Below are 18,482 nucleotides of genomic sequence, written 5' to 3' on the forward strand. Positions count from 1 at the left end.
CAGTTGATAAAGATATTTTAAATGATTGAAAACATTTCGAAATGTAAGTGCATAAAACACAAAAGGTGTTGGATCCTCCTACAGGGAATTAGATTAAAAATAAATTAGGTGTTTTTTTATGTATATCATTCTTTAGTGCATACAGTATTTAGAGAATAACATTATTTCATATTAATTCGAACTATTGTAAAATTATAATTATAATACATTTCGTAATGACAGTTCAAAAAAAGGCTGATGTTAGACTTTGTAATCATGTTATTTTCTTATTCCCCATATCAGTGATAAATTGTTTAATTCTTTCTGGTTTATTAAATGTATAAGTAGCTTTATAGAAATGCTGTCCATCCAGGACTTTTATAGAGCGGATATAGGCCTCACAATGGTTCCGGAAATACACTTTCGCAAAAATTTTGCGCGAAAATTTCAGTTGTCCATTAATGTACGCTCTTCCACTTGTTTATTCATTTGCCACATTTGGCTGTAAATTTCCTGTCAAAAGAGACAAGATACCGCAAACATGGACGAATATGACGAAATGTACGGGATTGAAGATGATTTTGAGCAACAGTTTGCTGATGAATTGGAAGTCATGGCTGAAATGGATCGTAAGTTAGAAAGATATGTTCATGTCTAACGTTACTCCTTTATGGCATAATGGCTGACTGACTGTATGTAAAGCTAGTTTACGTAATAAAAAACAACACTATAAATATACAGTACTATTACGGTAGTCTTTGTATAATACCAATATGGTTAATAAATGTGGTAAATATTCCGTCTGAAAATAGCACTGTACCATGGTATTGCCACAAGAAAAGTAAACATTGCTCTTGGTTAGTTTCAGAAAATGATTCATGATCATGACATACATTATGCACCATTTGTATGGATAGCCTATAACTAAGATCATATTTGTATTCAGCCTAAATGTTTGTTAATTTGATTGTTTTCGCTGACAAACATTGGCAAATCTAGAATTGTTGTTGTTTTATGCCAGTACATTTGTACTTGCACTGCCAATATTTTTGTGTCCACACCACAAAAAGAGACATTTTATGTCATGATATGTATATATATATATTTACTTTATGTATAAAAACTATAATTGACCATTTGTGCTGGAAACATTGCTGTAAAACATTGTCATACAGTGATTTGATTATAGTTTCCAACCCATTCTAACTAGTCTGACTATTTGATAACTAACTTATCAATTTATCAGCTGACTAGAACATTGCTCAATATATCACAATAAATATTGTAAGCTATATTGTGTCATTTATTTGTAAATAATCATATAAACACACTAAACCTGTTCATTTTGAATGTTTCTGTGTGTGTAGACGATCTTTCATCATGTGCAAAAGTGTCTGAGTTCCGCAATAAGAAGCCGATCCCACAGACGTTCGAGGAAGCCATTGTGTCCGGTGACGTGCCATCGAGGAAATCAGTAAATAACGAGCATCCTGAGAGCATCTCACCTCTAGTATATGAGGAGGAGGAGGAGGAGGAGGAATCCCTGAGTCAGTATTGAATTTTCTCACTTGTGTAATAACACAATGCCTTTGTTATAGAGCTACAAGTTCAAAAGTTTGCTGTTGGTAATTTATATAGTTTTGAAAGAAGTCTCTTATGCTCACCAAGGCTGCATTTATTTGATCAAAATACAGTAAAAACAGTTTAATCAATCTATTTTAATATATTTAAAAATGTATTTTATTCCTGTGATGGCAAAGCTGTATTTTCAGCATTATTACTCCTGTCCTCAGTGTCAGAAATCATTCTAATATGCTGATTTGCTGCTCAAGAAATATTTCCACTTATTATCAATGTTGAAGACAGTTGTGCTGCTTAATATTTTTGTAGAAACTGATTAATTTTTCAAAATTCTTTGGTCAATAGAATATTAAAAGAACTGTTTATTTAAATTAGAAATCTTTGTAACATTATACATATATTCTCTGTCACATTTGATCAATCTAATGCATCCTTGCTGAGTAAAGTATTTACTTTATAAAAGTCTTACTGACCCTAAACTTTTGTACGGCGGAAGTAGAGCTGCGCAATTCAGGTTAAATTGAGAATCACGATTTTTTTTTTTTGCTTCAAATAGAGATCACGATTCTCCCAGGATTCTGAATAAACAACTAAACAAAATAACATGGAACTTACTAGAGGTTCTGACAAAATGTTAATTGCTGCAGTCTGTTTACAATGTTTAATTAATATGAATGAATTATTTTAAAAAAATGGGTTGAATGAATGATTCAATGACTGGATGAATCAGCATTTTTGAACGAATCTCTTGAATGATTCATTGGCAAAGGCTGTGTCCGTAATCGCACACTCTCTTGAGTAGGTACTTATTTGGAACAAGTAATTACTTCACAAAACTACGTTCTATATAGTATGAATGTAACCCGGACATACTACATTCGCCATGTTGTCATTATTTATCATGTGACCTACCAGCGTCAGTTACGTCATAAATCCTCTCCCGTGGCCTCATGGGATAGTAAAGTGTCCATCGTATACACGCATCAGAATCTCGCTGGGAGTAGTAGGTCATCCGGGTACTTTTTTTGCCTACTCTTTTGACATACTTCTTTTGTCACATACTGTTTTGTTTTTCGTCTACTATATAATAGGAAAGTATGCAATTTCAGATGCAGCCATACATTTTTAAGTCACTTGTCGCCACCTGGTGGTGTAACAATGTAATGATACAATCGTTATTTGAAGCGCCTAGTTACTTTCAAAAGGTGATTTGCTCTATTTTGATCGCTAGACAGTGATTATATCCGAACTATAAACTTTAATCCCAGTACTTCTATGATAATATGAATATTTGTAACCAGAACAGACTGTGAAGCTGTGTTACATACCTATAGTATTGTACATGTGTAGACAGCAGCTCTCTCTGGATCAGCGGAGCGCCGACGCAGATCTGAATGTTCAGGTGTGATTTTGTCAAAGGTTTAATGGACAGGAGATCGCGATCTTTTAACGATTAATTGTGCAGCTCTAGGCGGTAACGTTAGTGCAAACTTTGTGAGAGTGTATAAAAGTAATGCAATGTGTCTAATGGTGTTTGTGGTTTCTCACAGCTCCTAAACCCAAGAAAAGAAGACAAGATGTGGCAAAAAAGCTCCAGTTTGGTGTTGAACACACTGATGACATCACCCCTCCGTCATCCCCAGAGGTTTACGACAGACGAGTGAGAGATGGGTAAAAGTTTATGCACATCACAGTTAATCTGTGCTGCTGTATGGAACACATTTTCCATCATAACATTACAACTATTGGTTGATTTTTCTAAAAATTCTTTTTACAGACCAGCAGTTTTCCTTTCCCTAAGTCCAGATAGACCAGCAGCCACAAAAATAACAACCAACGTGTTGGATATTAGTGGACTGACAGCATTACAGGAGTCACCAAGGCGGGTTACCGCAGCTAGACGTCATGCCCAGAAACGGCCCCCTGCAATTGGAGATTTTGTCACAGTCACAGACTCCATGGGAAACAGAGTCTACCTTAACAAGAAAGAGGATGAGGAGAAGGTCTCGGACCCCACCAAATATTTTACACGACTGCTTGCAGGAGAACAATGTGTGAAGTTTATTGATTTTTCTTGTGCTTTTTCTCAGGCACCAGACCCAAGAGCCTTCCGTAACTCACTGAATGGACTAGGACTGCTAGCGGTTCCAATAGAAGTGCTGAAAGAACAAATTGCAGAGAGAGTAAGAATATGTGAACATGCAGACAAACCTAAATGAATGATTTGGGGGAAATCTGACTGAAATGGTTTTGTGTTTTCAGCGCCATCGACAAGTGGTGGAGGAATCTCAAAGATTGACAGAACTTATGAATAGGTGTGTGCGTACACATTTCTATGTAGCCTGGAAATCCAGACCTAAATCTAAAAGATTAATGGTCTGGCGTCGACTAATGAAACTCGCCCAGCTCGAGGGGCGGCACCAAGCATGCATTTGAAAATCTCTCAATTGGACAACACTACGACCAATCACAACAATAAACCCCATACGCTACGCTTAGCTACCAGCGGAGCTAACTGGTAGATTAGACTCTTGCCGTATCCGGTCGGCAAAACAGCAGAAACGTCCTTCTTGCAAAGGAACGATTCGAGCGGCGTCTTCTGTTCCTGTTTTAGATAAAAAGCCAAGTCTAACTCGTTCATTGTAGCGGCCAAAGCCGTTTCAAACAACTGGTATTCATCCATAGCCATCTTGCAATGTTTACTAATGACTTCGACGTCACAGCGCTGTCGTCATCTGTTTAGCTCGCCTCTGGCCCGCCTATATCAGATAACCCGATGTGATTGGTGCAGCTCAGATCGAGGGGCATATTTAATGAGCTCCATTGCTCGACACCAGAGTAACTCGCTGAGCAAATTCAACTTGTGCTCCCGCGAGAACTCTGGATTACCAGGGTAATTCCTATGTGGATCATACCCGTCAATTTACTCTAAACTGTTGTACTTCTCTACGCATGTTAACTCTGAAATGACTTTTTAGTGGGATCGATCCAGATCTCATTGCAGAAGAGCAGGCAGACTCTGGTGTGGATGGTGGTAGTGGGGAAGATGAAGGCCCATCCTCGCGGCTGTGGGTGGATCAGTTCTCGCCACAGCACTACACTGATCTGCTGAGTGATGATGTGAGTCAAAGGCCTCGTTTACACTGTCAGTGAAATTTGACCCAATTCTGATTTTTTTTGCTTATATGTGACACAGATCTATGTGTTCTATGACAGTGTAAAACAGGAAAAAAATGCATGCATTCGATATTTCGAGATCGGTTTCAGGCCTCGTTCATATGTGGAAATAAATCAGATATAAATCAGATATGTGCCAATGCGACTGTCATGTAAACAGGCAGATCGGATTTTCTGGGGCATTAGGCTACATCTCTGCGGTTTAATGATGAGAGAAACCCTGACGCGCTTCTGCAACGGGACGGATGGCCCGACGAAACGTTGTGTCGTCGTAGGAGAGGAATGTGGACAAACGTTGACATAACATATCAAAGGTTGGCTTGCTCATCCTAAAATTTCGGACCCACTGCTTCTCGTTAAAGCCCGCCGCAATGTGCTCCCGCCAGTCCTGAGATCTCTCTCGCACAAAATAACTGACGCATATGCGCAGGCTGCAATGATGGCACTTTTCGTCCTCCTCCGCCTCTTAATCATGGTGATGTTTGGTGAACTTCGCATATATCGCAGAGCTAGCATCAGTCATATTTTGCGTTCGTCCATCTGTGCAAGATAATTTAACCCTTTAAGCTTGCACGATGTTTCAGATAGTATGGCAAGTGTAAACACATGAATCGGATATGGGTCACAATTGAAAGGTAAAAAAAAATTGGATATAGGCAACAAATTAGAATTGGGCATCAAGACCTGCAGTGTAAACGAGGCCTTAGATACGCTCACTTGAAACAAATTTTTGGCAGGCATTTGCCTTGAAATTATTTACATTGTCTCTCTATCGCTACAGTTCACTAACCGCTGTCTGCTGAAGTGGCTGAAGCTCTGGGACACTGTGGTCTTTGGGCGAGAGAGGAAACCCCGTCCGGCCCCTGCAGACGTCAGATTGAATTTTACAAATGCTCAAAACCAAAACCAAAACCAGTCCCAGCGTTTCAAAACCAAGTCCCAAATCACAGAAGAGATACTAGAGGCTGAGCTGGACCAGTACAAAAGACCTAAATTTAAGGTGAGTAAAACTGAGCAATCACAACAGATTTGTTTTATATTAGATTTAGATTTATTTAAATGAACCTTTTTATATTTGTACTTGAGATTAACATTTACATTTATTTTTAAATGTTAGATTTAAAGTTTTTAGATTTAATTATTTATGTTAGTTTAGATTTATTTTAGTACATTTAGAATACGTAACTGCTGTGCACTCACTTTATTCGTCCTTGTGTGTCTGCTGCATGTGTTTTGTGCATGAGCCGCACACACCTCAAAACTACACACTTGCTTAATCAACCATTATCATTATCAACAATTAATTGATCATCGATTAATCGTTAGCATCCCTACTACCTATCAAAGAATAGATATAAAAATACAGCCCAGATTCTAACTTGCAGCCTTTTATTTAGTATTTTAATTGCATTTGAAATGTTTTGGTTTTAAACTTTAAAATTGATGCTGCCAATAATACTCTGCATCAATTTAACAACACTTTCAGTGAGCAGATCATTTGAAGTGCCATTGTTAACTATAAACAAGTAATAAAAACTCAGTGAATGTTTTAGCGCAATTTTCTCACGTCATGGGATCACAACACTAAGAGATAGTAAATGAAAGAGAAAATAAGTTGCTCGAGAATATAACTTTCTCTTGAAATTCAAATGAACTTTCTGAAATCAAATCAGCAATGGATAATAAAAAAGGCACAATCACTTGACTAGTTGAACATCATTTTTTTTTATTAGCTCATTATTTTTTACATCTTGTGTTCACTCGATATCCTCGATTTTCTCTGTATCAGCTTCCTTTTCTGCTTTGTCCTCTTCAGATTCTTCCTTCTTTTCTGCTTGACTATTGGCTTGTGACTTTGTAAACTCTTCTTCTGCTTTCGAGATATTTGCCAAAACATCCTCTGAAAGCCACGAGTCATCGTAGAAATCAGATACGCCTGATGAGGAAGCCGTTGGTGTGGATGTCGCCATCTTTTGTCGCTTTGTGAACGTTCTTCCATTTATTTTGCAACAACCTCTTGTCGTTTTCTCATATATTCTTGCTCCTTCTCCAAATCTTGATCGATACCTTCATTGATTTCTTGCCGTAATTCAGTGGAATTAATTGTGCTCATGACTCTTGTGAATACCTTCCTTACGTATTTCTGTGGAACAATAGTTTTATAGGTGAAAAGGCAATATTTTTCTTATTTCCCTTCATATAAAGTTTTAATTAATTTTTGAAGCATAAAGGAAAGATTTTTGATCAGTTCTTTTTTTCTAATATTATTGTACATTTTAGAAGCTATCGATTGCAATTTGTTTCAACTGGATAGCTATTATGGTTGCCGAGAAATTTGCAAAAAACTGATTTTTTTCTGGAATTTCCAGAAAAACCAAAATCTTTTCCTGGATTTTTTTTGTGTGTCCCCGAGAATAGACCTTCCTTAACATAATGCCGAAAACCCGAAGTCTCTAGGTGGTCTGGTTGAGGAGTCGATAGAAGTGCAAGATTGGTGCGCACAGACAGAACAGAAATCATGAGTTAACAATCGCAATTTTGTCCGGTGGAAAATTGCGCTAAAAATGCCATTGTTAGCAGTAAAATGCTTATTCACTGAAGCTTCTGAAGGTACCAACTACCCATTGGCATTTTATAAAGTAACTGTAATAAAATTTTAACAACAAATCAACTGCATTTCTATGCACCTTCTTATGCAGCATCACTTTTCACAATGCTATCAGAAGACAAAACTGCTGCAGTGATTTTACCGCCATCAACTGGTTGGCGTCCTTAATATTTTTCAACAAAAACCTTCTTTTTTTTTTATCAATAATTTGATTTCACATTAATAATAAGTGAATATGCAAAAATGTCTGTTTTGAACACCACCATGTTATTACATTTACCCATTTTGAATTAATTAAAATGTAAGAAAAATATGTTATTTAGTTTAGAAATTTTATTTCAATGTCTCATTAAATTGAAAAAGCATAAAGTGCTACACCACAGCTACAAAAATGTAGAAATGTACTGACTCTCACAAAAGTGATGTTTCGAGTACACAGGCTCTTCAGCAGATAAAATGAGCTCAATGATACAGGGTCGGACCATCAGAGAAGTAGTGAATGTAATGCTACAATATGTGCATTTCCTATTTTTTTTATATGTTCAGTGTATTTAACTGTATGTATCACACTACACAGGTGGCACTATTATCAGGTCCTCCTGGACTGGGGAAAACCACGCTAGCACACATTATCGCAAAGCATGCTGGTTACAATGTAGTAGAAATCAACGCTAGGTAAGAGGATGCAAGCCCTGGTGCTAACCAATCTTAAAATAGAAGTATGCACATATAAATGTCGACACTCACAATCTAATATCTCTTCTCAGTGATGACCGCAGTGCAGAGCTCTTCCAGAAACGCATTGATACCGCGACACAGATGAAGTCAGTCCTGGGAGCCAATGAAAAGCCCAACTGCCTTATAATAGATGAAATTGATGGAGCTCCTGCCGTAAGATCTGCTCTCACTTTTATTTGTTACTTTTAATTCAACGGCTTGTCTTAATGATGCTGTTTCTCACTTTTTGTTGTTTTGTTTTTTTTGGGCTCAGGCTGCCATTAACATTTTATTGGCCACCCTGAACCGGAAGGATAGTAGAGATGGAGAGGAGTCAGGTGTTAATGCTTTGAAAAAGAAAAAGAAGAAGCAATCTGTGCTGCTTAGACCAATCATCTGCATCTGCAATGACCTGTAAGTCTCATGTTTAAGGGGTATGAGTGAATATTTAGTTTGGATTTAAAATATTTGAATTTCTGCATATTTTCCCAGTCAACTATTAAACTTTCAGAAAACATACAAATAATCTCCAACACAATTTCTGAACAAGAACATTAAATGGTAACATTTTACATTGAGGTCTCAATGTAAGTACATGTAGTTGCTTAATATTGCTCAGTACTTAAATATATAATTACACTGTAACAATGACACCTTAAAATAAAGTGTAACCCTTTATTTTAAGGTGACGTAGTTACATTGTACTTCCTCAAATAAGTCATTAATTAACTAAATGCACTTACTATAGAGTTACGTTCAGGGTTTGGTTAAGGGTTAGTTACTTGTAATTATGCATAATTTACTGTTATTACTATAGTAAGTACAATGACGAATAAGGTTTTTAAAAGTGTAAAAAAAATAGAATGGAGATATAACTATATTTGAAACCATTTTTTAGTTTACCTAGGTGTTAACAATAAGATTTTGTGGTTTGTACAATCAATTAACACAGTTTTTTGTCATTTTTTACAAGATGGAAAAAATGTGTCACCAAAAAAGTCATTCGGTTTAACCACTGATTTGAAAGTTAAAAACTGATTTGACATTGATGTTGAGATAGTATATAGTGTGTACCACAGAAGAAATATTAAATAAAATTATCACTGATCTCATAAATGTAATCATTTATTGGACTACTCTAAACACTCCAACATATTCAAGTAAAACATTGCATAGGGAAAGGAGAAAAGGGGAAATGTAAAAAAAAGAGCCTTATCTGCTTTATATTTGTATTATTGTAGTTCCTTTAGTTATTAAAAACAATACTATTCCATTTAAATATTTACTATATCGGTTTTCCCGAATGACCTTTTGACACTTCAAAATCTTTAAAATACCTTTATATGTAGTAAAATATAGTTAAAACCTTTTGGATTCAGTAAAAGAGATCAAGTTGTACTACCTTACATACTTTGGATGTTATGTATTTGTTTTTTTATTATTATTAAGGCCTTTGGACAAAAAAATGACCCGTCACGTCATTGACCCACATGTAGTAATGTGTAACTACGTCATCTTAAAATAAAGTGTTACCATATATTCTAACAGCATTTATTAACATTTGTAAATGTAAGTATATAAAAATGTTCATGGTAGTCCACACAGTGCATAAACTAATGTTAACAGATATAACTTTTTATCCTAAAATGTATTAGTAAATGGTGAGACTAACATTAACTAAGATTAATAAATGCTGTAGAAGTATTGTTCATTGTTCACATTATAACTAATGTAGTTAACTAATGTTAACAAATGAAACTTTTTTTTGTAAAGTGTTACCCATTTAATTATTATTGTGCATCACCTTTGCAATATACATTAGCAATGGAAAATCAAAAAAGAAAAAAAAATCTAATCCATTTACCTGTATTTTGTCAGTTATGTTCCTGCTCTAAGGCCGCTGAGACAGCAAGCTTTCCTATTGGCTTTCCCCCAGACTCTGCCCTCCCGCTTGGCTCAAAGACTGTCAGAGGTGACACACACATGCACTCACATGTTTACAAGATGATTTCATAAATGCTTGAATGTAGACTTATAAAAACTTTTGTTTCTATTGTGTAGATCACACGGCGTCAGGGTATGAAAGCAGATACAGGCACTCTGATGGCCCTGTGTGAGAAAACTGACAATGACATCCGTTCCTGCATCAACACATTACAGGTGAGAGAGATCGTGTGCCTTTTTAAATCTGGTCAGATTTAAAATATGGGATTGCTTAATCAAGTGTGTGCAGTTTTTACACAGACGTGGACAGAAGCACTTGGATCAGCGCAGCGTCAGTTCCATGTGTGTGGGATTGAAAGATCAAAACAAGGGACTCTTCTCAGTTTGGCAGGAAATCTTCCAGCTTCCTCGACTGAAAAGGTAAACGCATTATGCCATTCTCAAGCACATGGTCTTTCCACTCATCTCTCCCCTTGATAGCTTTTCAGTGTGGGCAATGACATAAAAGCATGCTATTGTGTTACTACTTAAACAGAATCTTTAAAGTCTTCTATAATGATTATTCTTGCATTTTTATGACTTCTTATTCATGGAAAGACTACATGGATTATTTGTATTATTCGTAATGGTACATAATTATGTTTAAAAAAAAAATTAGTTACAGAAAAGGAAAATATTTTTGCATATTTTACCCCCAATTCTCAAATATATACACATATATATTCTTTATGCTAAAACTGCATATGTATCCTATGTATACTTTTTATTTTTTTGGATTTAGGATTTTTATGTCTGTTTTCTTTAAGACAAATGGTATATTTTTTGTTTGTTTTTTACCATCAGATTTTTTGGGGGTAAAATGTGACCTGAAAAAGTTTTCTTTACAATCTAAAAGTAAAAAGATAAAATTGGACAAATGTAAAAACTTTTATTTGTCAATTGTCATTTTTTTATTTATTTAATATGTTTTATCAAACTGCGCCACTGATTCTGGCATTCATCATTTTATGATGGTGTTGTGATTTAGGAAGCGGATTGGTGGAGATTCTTTTGGTGGTTTTGATGAAGCCGGACCTAAAGACGGAGCACAAAGGATTCAGCACATCTTACATTTGGTCTCATCTACAGGAGAGCATGAGAAACTCACTCAGGTAACTAGAGCTTTACATTCTGCACTCGTTGGGCTCCATTTAAATATCAAAATCATACTTGAATAGTGGCATCAAAATACTTGGACACAATATATGCATAATTGCTTTTGCATTGCTTTTTATTAAAAATAAATTGTAATATAATTTAATTAAAAATAAATTAAATTTTTTTTTTAAAGCACACTTTAAGTACTTCAATACCACAGCAAAAACTACTAGCCTAACTAATAAAGTTCAAACATTATTAAAGGCAAGTGAACTGTCAGTAAAAAAAAAGATCAAATTACAAGCATAGATAAATATAATATAAGTTACAAATAAAGTAAGGTCGAACTCTTATGTATATTTAGGTACAGGAATGTAATAATTAAGCCTAAATGTAAAATAACACTATCATTTTCACTGTATAAATTAAATGTAGATTAATCTTTGTTAAAGCTGTGTTTGATTAACATTAATGGCTTAGACAGCATCTGTTTAACACCTACAAAAGTGTGATATTTCCGCCAAAATGATTTACGCTCTCTCTTCTGTAGGGCTTGTATGATAACTTCCTCAACATGAAGCTGAAGGACCCTGGGATGTTGGGTGTGTGCTCAGGTCTTGACTGGTTGTGTTTCTCGGACGTGCTGAATGAGTTTGTGCTACATGGACAAAACTACTCGCTCATGCGCTACTTCCCGTTCCTGCCCGCTGCCTTCCACCACCTATATGCCGCAAACTCTGTCCCACGCATCAATTATCCACACAGCCACTACGAGGTGAGAGAATACAACAGACAGTGAGAGCGCATGCTGTCTGTCCACCCTATAATACTGTAACGAATTAGGTAGAATCAAGCAGACCTTTAAAAAAAATAAAATTACCTTTAAAAATCCTGTCTTTCCCTTTCTACCTTTCATCAAATGAAAGCGTTCTGTCCCAGTTACACACTTGACCATAATCTCTCAAAACACAGCAATCATGTGTCTCCCTTCACTATGACTGCATTTATGCCATTGATCATTTTGATGTGCCATTGCCATTCTGTTTTTCATGTGTTTTGAATGTTTTTTTGGTCTTTGATAATAGAGAAAATTCAAAAGTTCTCCTTTTTTTGGAAATATATTACTACTTTTATTCAGCAACAATGCATTAAATTGTTTAAAAGTGACACTAAACACATTTATAGTGTTACAAACGATTTGCATTTCAAAAAAATCCTGGAAAAAATATATATGCATCAATATTTCCTCAAAAGAAATATGCAGCACAATAATGTTTTTCAGCATTGATAATAATATGAAAAGTTTCGTGAGCATCAAATCAGCATTTTAAAATGATTTCTGAAAGATCATGTGACTGAAAATTCAGATTCGCCACTCTGACAACTAACCAATCAGAAACACTCTGCCTGTAAATAGTTTTATGTGTTTGGGATTGCTTATATGAAGTATGCCGACATGTCTTTATATAACGATAATAAACTTAAACATTTATCGTTTTAGTGTAAAATGAAAGTGGTAATAAATGAAGTCTTACATGTGTTTCTAGGCTTTCACTAAAACTCAGCACACCAAGAATGCCCTCATTGCCATGTTGAATGACATCCCACCTGCCATACAGAGCCGTGTTTGTATGAGCAGTCTCTGTATGGACATCCTCAGCCTTCTCCTGGAGCTCATCTCCCCCAAACTGCGGCCGGTGAGTCTTTTTAAAGTCTGTGTGCAAACAATATCAGCGTTTCCACAAAAATATTAAGCAGCACAACTGTTATCAACATTGATAATAATAAAAAAAAAAAATTCTTGAGCTGCAAATCAGCATATTACAGTATGCTCACCACGGCTGCATTTATATGAGCAATTCATTAACAGTAAAAACAGTAATATTGTGAAATAATTTTAACATTTAAAATAATTGTTTACTATTTAAATATATTTCAAAATGTAATTTATTCCTGTGACTTTTCAGCATCATTATGATTTCTGAAGGATCATGTGACACTGAAGACTGAAACAAGACTTGATGTGTTTCTCACAGGTCAACCCTCAGCTTTACAGCACCAGGGAGAAACAGCAGCTTTATGATTTGATTGACACCATGATCAACTACAACCTGACCTACAGACAGGACCGCACACCAGAGGGACAGTACACTTATGTGCTGGAGCCGTGAGTACATGCATATACACAAACAACATTAACCTGATCTACAGGCTCATTGAACACATTGTTCTGCTTTTGGGCAGATAGCCATGCTTGTCTGTCAGGACTTTAGTTATGCAACTCATATAGCACAAGAATACCTACTAACACACACGGCACTGATTCCTGTTTGTCACGATTTATGAGAGATTAGGCTGCAGCTCTAGATTACTGTCTCTCCATCCCCTCCTCTTCCACTTTTTTTTTTGATTATTATTGTTTTCCATCCCGTTTCACTTTGTTGCTTCTCTCACATGAGAGCTTGGAGGTTTTTGTTACTTGCCTTTGAAAGTCATGCATGGACGCATGTTCATCACTCAAGCATATAAAAAGACTTGCAATCCTCTCTGTGGCTTACCGTGTCCTACCACTCACATTGATTGATGGAAATGGTGCTGAGAATGTGCACAAACAAGCTTTCGACGCTCGCAAGTCGAGCACTTGCCGCTGAACCTTTGAAGGTCTGCTTGATGGAGCTAAAGGTGGATAAAAACCAGGAGTGAGAAGATAAACAAGGAAACAAGGGAACAATCTGCGCTACTGGATTGGTTTTCAGACAGTCGGCTTCAAGCTGGAACTGAAGAAGAGCATCTCTGAACATCCTGTATGTTTGCTTCTTATTCATGGAGCATTTCTCATGTTTTATATAGTTTTTGTATGAATGTTAGATGTTTTTTAAAGGCTGTGTTAAAAAAATACAGTAAAAGGTAATTTTGTGAAATATTATAATTTAAAAACAGTGTTTTTTATTTTAAAATGTAAAATGTAATCTATTCCTGTGACAAAGCTGAATTTTCAGCAGCCAGTTTTCAGTGTCACATGACACATTCTGCTTAATATTTTTGTTTAAACATGATTTTTCTCATAATTATTTGAATAATAGAAAGTTACTTATTTAAAAATAAAGATCTTTTGTAACATTATAAATATGCTTTCCTTTTTTTGAACAATTTAAAGCTTCCTTGCTGAATAAAAGTATTCATTTCTTTATTGTTAATTTTTTCACTAAAAAGTTTTTGTCTGATTTCACTAAATTAGCACATTTATTTATATGAATATTACAATATAATCACACGCTAAATGTAATAGTATATCTATTTAACAGTAAACAGTAATATTTTTTTAGCCTGTATAATGTGAACCTTTTTTAATGATTCTTTGAAAGTTCAAAATAAATGCTTTGAGTAAATGAATCAAACTAAAATCATCAGTTAATTTTACAAATGCCAAATAAGTATTATATCAGGCTAGATTAGATAGGGAAATCCCTGTGCATGTTTTTTCATAATCATGTTTCTGAAGCTCATTATTTATTTGCGTGCGTGTGTGTGTGTGTGTGTGTGTGTTCTCTCTGTGATTGGTGTGGTAGAAGCATGCAGCATTCGTTCCTGCAGGCCCGCTGTGAGGAGACACTGGTCACCTCTGACTGGGGTATTCCACTGCTGATCGCCCTGTTACTGCTTCTGCTCGTTTACGCCTTCCTGTATCTTCCCGCCATCTCTTATCGAGCTTTACTCCAACAAGCGCTGAGTAACCACACTGAAGCCATGATGACCCTGGAAAATAACAAGATGGTCTGAGGATTGTACAATTCCCAAGCCAGATGTTGCATCACTAACTTCATTTTCATTGCGTCGTCTGATTATGAGGAACATTAGAATTGGGAGGCCTGAATGGAAGAAACGTCTCTGCTTCATTTACAATTATTGTGATATTTTGACAGACTATCTTGTCAGAATAATCCCACTGTGCAATGTTTAGTCATGCCAGTACACAGCAAGCATTTCCATATATACATGAAGTCTTTTTTGACGATTTAATGTGAGATGTGATGGCACATTTCGCCCAGAGATATTGAAGTATCTGGATTTTAGCTGATATCACACTCACTGGAAATAACCTGGCAAGCTTTCATGGCTATCCTGTTCCCTAGAGAGGCAGAAACCTTTTGATTTTAATTTGAATGCTCAACATAATATATGGAAACAAACACACAAACTTCTGAACTGCTCCGTGTTTTTGTTTTTTTGGTGAGAAATGACTTTGTGTGCGTGACAAGGAATAACCTGCACAACTAATCCTGCTTTTGGAGTCTGCTTGTGTGTATTGCACATATTGTCTAATTTCCTTCTATTCCTGGAACGGTGTTTTACCTTCGGAGTAAGAGGGATTATTTAGCTCTCCTGCTTTCCACTCTTTAAACCATCTCATCTTCATTTGCCCTCCTCATTAGAGTCCCTTGTTCAGATTCTGTAATGTTATGTAAAGGTTTATGGTACCATTTTAAATTATGTTTGTTTTTTCACTTACTGGTTGTACAAGCAGTAATTTTATGACCTGTATTTCCACAGTAATGTAGAAGACGTGGTGCATTTTACGGGTTTGCCTCCCCGGAGGCAGCTGACCTATCAGGTGAAGCAGCTGATCGCCAGGGAGACAGAATTAGAGCGAATGAGGAGGGTGGAGAAGGCCCAGCAGAAACGAAACCCACAAAAGGTAGGGGTTGGACGACGAAACTGAAACACTGGCCAATATAGTTTTGGAGGTTTCACGGCTATATATGAGTGGCCTGGTGGCCAATCTTCACTGATTTTTATATTATATTTATACTGATTTTTACAGTGTTGACATTTTTTATATCAATAATTACATTGTTACTAGTAAAAAATGCGAATTACTGATATCAAGAATTATATTGTCACTAGTTGAAATGTCTATTCTTGATATCAACAATTGAATTGCTACTAGTAATCTGAAAATGTATTTCTGATATCAGTATTATTTCAGATATCTAAAATGGCTTTCTTACTCAATCACATTCATGATATCAGAAATGAACATTGTCACTAGTGAAAATTAAATTATTGATATCAAGAATAGACATTTCAACTAGTGACAATTTAATTCTTGATATCAAAAATAAAGGTTTTTACTAGTAAGAATTGTGTTTCTGATATGTGAAATTGGGAATTTCAAGCAAGTAAGAAATCAATTCTTGATATCAACAATGGATTTTGAATGGCAGCCTATGGTGACATTTCACTAGTGAAAATTCAATTACAGATATCAAGAATTAGCATTTTAACTAGTGAAAATTTAATTGTGGATTTCAAGAATTAGCATTGTTACTAGTGGAAATGTAATTCCTGATATCAAAAATTGCCATTGTTATAGTAGAAATCTAATTCCTGATATCAATAACTATAATTTTAACTAGTAAAAATTGAATTGTTGATATCAAGAATTAGTATCCTTGAAATGACTAAAAGTTAAAACGGCTTGCCATAGAAAGACTCTCTCTCTCTCTCTCTCTCTCTCTCTCTCTCTCTCTCTCTCTCTCTCTCTCTCTCTCTCTCTCTCTCTCTCTCTCTCTCTATCTATCTATCTATCTATCTATCTATCTATCTATCCACACATACATACATATATACACACACACACACACACATATATATATATATATAGATATATATATATATATAGATATATATACACACACACACACACACACACACACACAGAGAGAGAGAGAAAATATAAATATATTATAACATTATCTTGCTTTTTTTGTGCCTTCAGAATAGTTAATACCCATTTATAGACACTGCACCTTTTGCATATGGAAATCTTATTGATTAAAATGGGTATGATTTAGTTTGTTTCACCACTAATTTGCAGTGTTGACAATATGTTTACATATACTTTGATTCATTCCAGTTGGACTGCAACATTATGATTTTGAAAATGTGCACTGTTTTGTCCGGCTGCGGCACCAGTTTTATCTTTGCGAAGTTAGACTAACAGACCTTGATATTGCAATTATAGTGATGAAGTGAGGCGCAACACGTATTTATCCTTTAAATATTTGAATAATCATTGTCCTATGTGCTTGGACAGATGTGCAGCCCACCAAACAATATACAAAGCCGTAAACAATAATATTTCATTTATAGGATTGTTCATGTTGCATATTATTTGTTCTGTGTGTTTAGACAGAGGCAGTAAATAAGAATCAAGAGGTGAAGAAAACTGAAGTGAAGAAACCGACAAGCAGGAACCATCAGCAGAGGCTGGAGAACATCGTTAAACAGACTGTGGTGGAAACCAGGGTAAAGCATCTATATTAAACCACCTTAAATATTTTACATCTGTCCTTGAACTCCCACAGCAGCACCTGAAATCCTTCCTACGCTCATAAAATTTCCATTTTAAATTGTATTTCCCTCAAGTCCAGTCCACCATTGAATATTACCATAACAAATTTGATCCTGGGATTGGTGATTCACAACTTCACTCTGGCATTGTGTGAAACTCAGCTATAACTAACCAGTTATAAATGCAGATCATATTTACAAATGAGCACTATTAATTATGACCAAAGTTAAAATGCCAAACCAGAACACAAAGCACCTGGTTAAATTAGCCTGTGGATGGTATGTGAATAAGATGCAGGTTGTTGCACTAAACAGTGATTCTGTGCCACCATGTTAAATGATTTTTCTCATACTGTCTCTTTATATATGCTTGACTTGTGCTTTATAATAACCCAAGATTAATTGGGTTAATAGTGGATCAGGGTCAAAGTGCTCTCACCTGATGACTTTATTTATTTATCCTTCCCACGGTTATAGCCTGAATTGGATTTCTTTGGACGAGCCATTGCACCCAAGGAGAAGCCTATGATCACCACTACAGGTGTGTTGTTTGCTTTATATATATACTTTTCACACACTTGTACAATATAAGTGTTCTGCAACCTAAATGTTAAATATGAGCTGATATCATTTCTCTCTGCAGGTGAAGATGGCAAAGCAGGCGAAGTGGTGCATATTGGTAAAGCTGTGGGTAACAGTGATGTATGGTTTCGTTTCAATGAAGGTGTGTCTAATGCAGTGCGCAGAAATGTTTACATTCGGGAGTTACTTTAAAGCTAATTTACCACCTTAAATCAATACATAAAAATCAAAAATGTTCTGAACCTTGTACTGTATAGTTAAAAAGAAAACACTTAAAATGTCAAAAAAAAAAAAAAAAGCACTGGTTCCTCTTTTTCTTTTTATTGTATTCTTGTATAGTTGTCTTACACTTTTATAAATACATGTTTTCACTGAGTAACAGCAGTTTTTTCTTTCTTTCTTT

The 18,482-nt window shown here is 35.6% G+C and overlaps 1 protein-coding gene across 1 annotated transcript; it reads left to right on the plus strand.

Annotated features, from left to right (window-relative positions):
* Positions 1–371: 371 nt before the first annotated feature.
* Positions 372–18,454, plus strand: chtf18 (CTF18, chromosome transmission fidelity factor 18 homolog). The gene is made up of 22 exons (XM_084395385.1): positions 372–608; positions 1,347–1,526; positions 3,111–3,231; positions 3,338–3,563; positions 3,651–3,743; positions 3,823–3,875; positions 4,539–4,680; positions 5,519–5,737; positions 7,923–8,020; positions 8,113–8,236; positions 8,337–8,476; positions 9,941–10,034; positions 10,124–10,222; positions 10,296–10,426; positions 11,034–11,157; positions 11,694–11,918; positions 12,691–12,840; positions 13,180–13,310; positions 15,695–15,839; positions 17,336–17,452; positions 17,975–18,038; positions 18,141–18,454. Exons 1-22 carry the CDS (start codon positions 521–523, stop codon positions 18,269–18,271), a joined length of 2,895 nt encoding a protein of 964 aa, XP_084251511.1. The 5' UTR covers positions 372–520; the 3' UTR covers positions 18,272–18,454.
* Positions 18,455–18,482: the final 28 nt, after the last annotated feature.

The sequence above is a fragment of the Rutilus rutilus genome (genome assembly GCF_951802725.1).
Source record: "Rutilus rutilus genome assembly, chromosome: 2".
Classification (NCBI taxonomy): Eukaryota; Metazoa; Chordata; class Actinopteri; order Cypriniformes; family Leuciscidae; genus Rutilus; species Rutilus rutilus.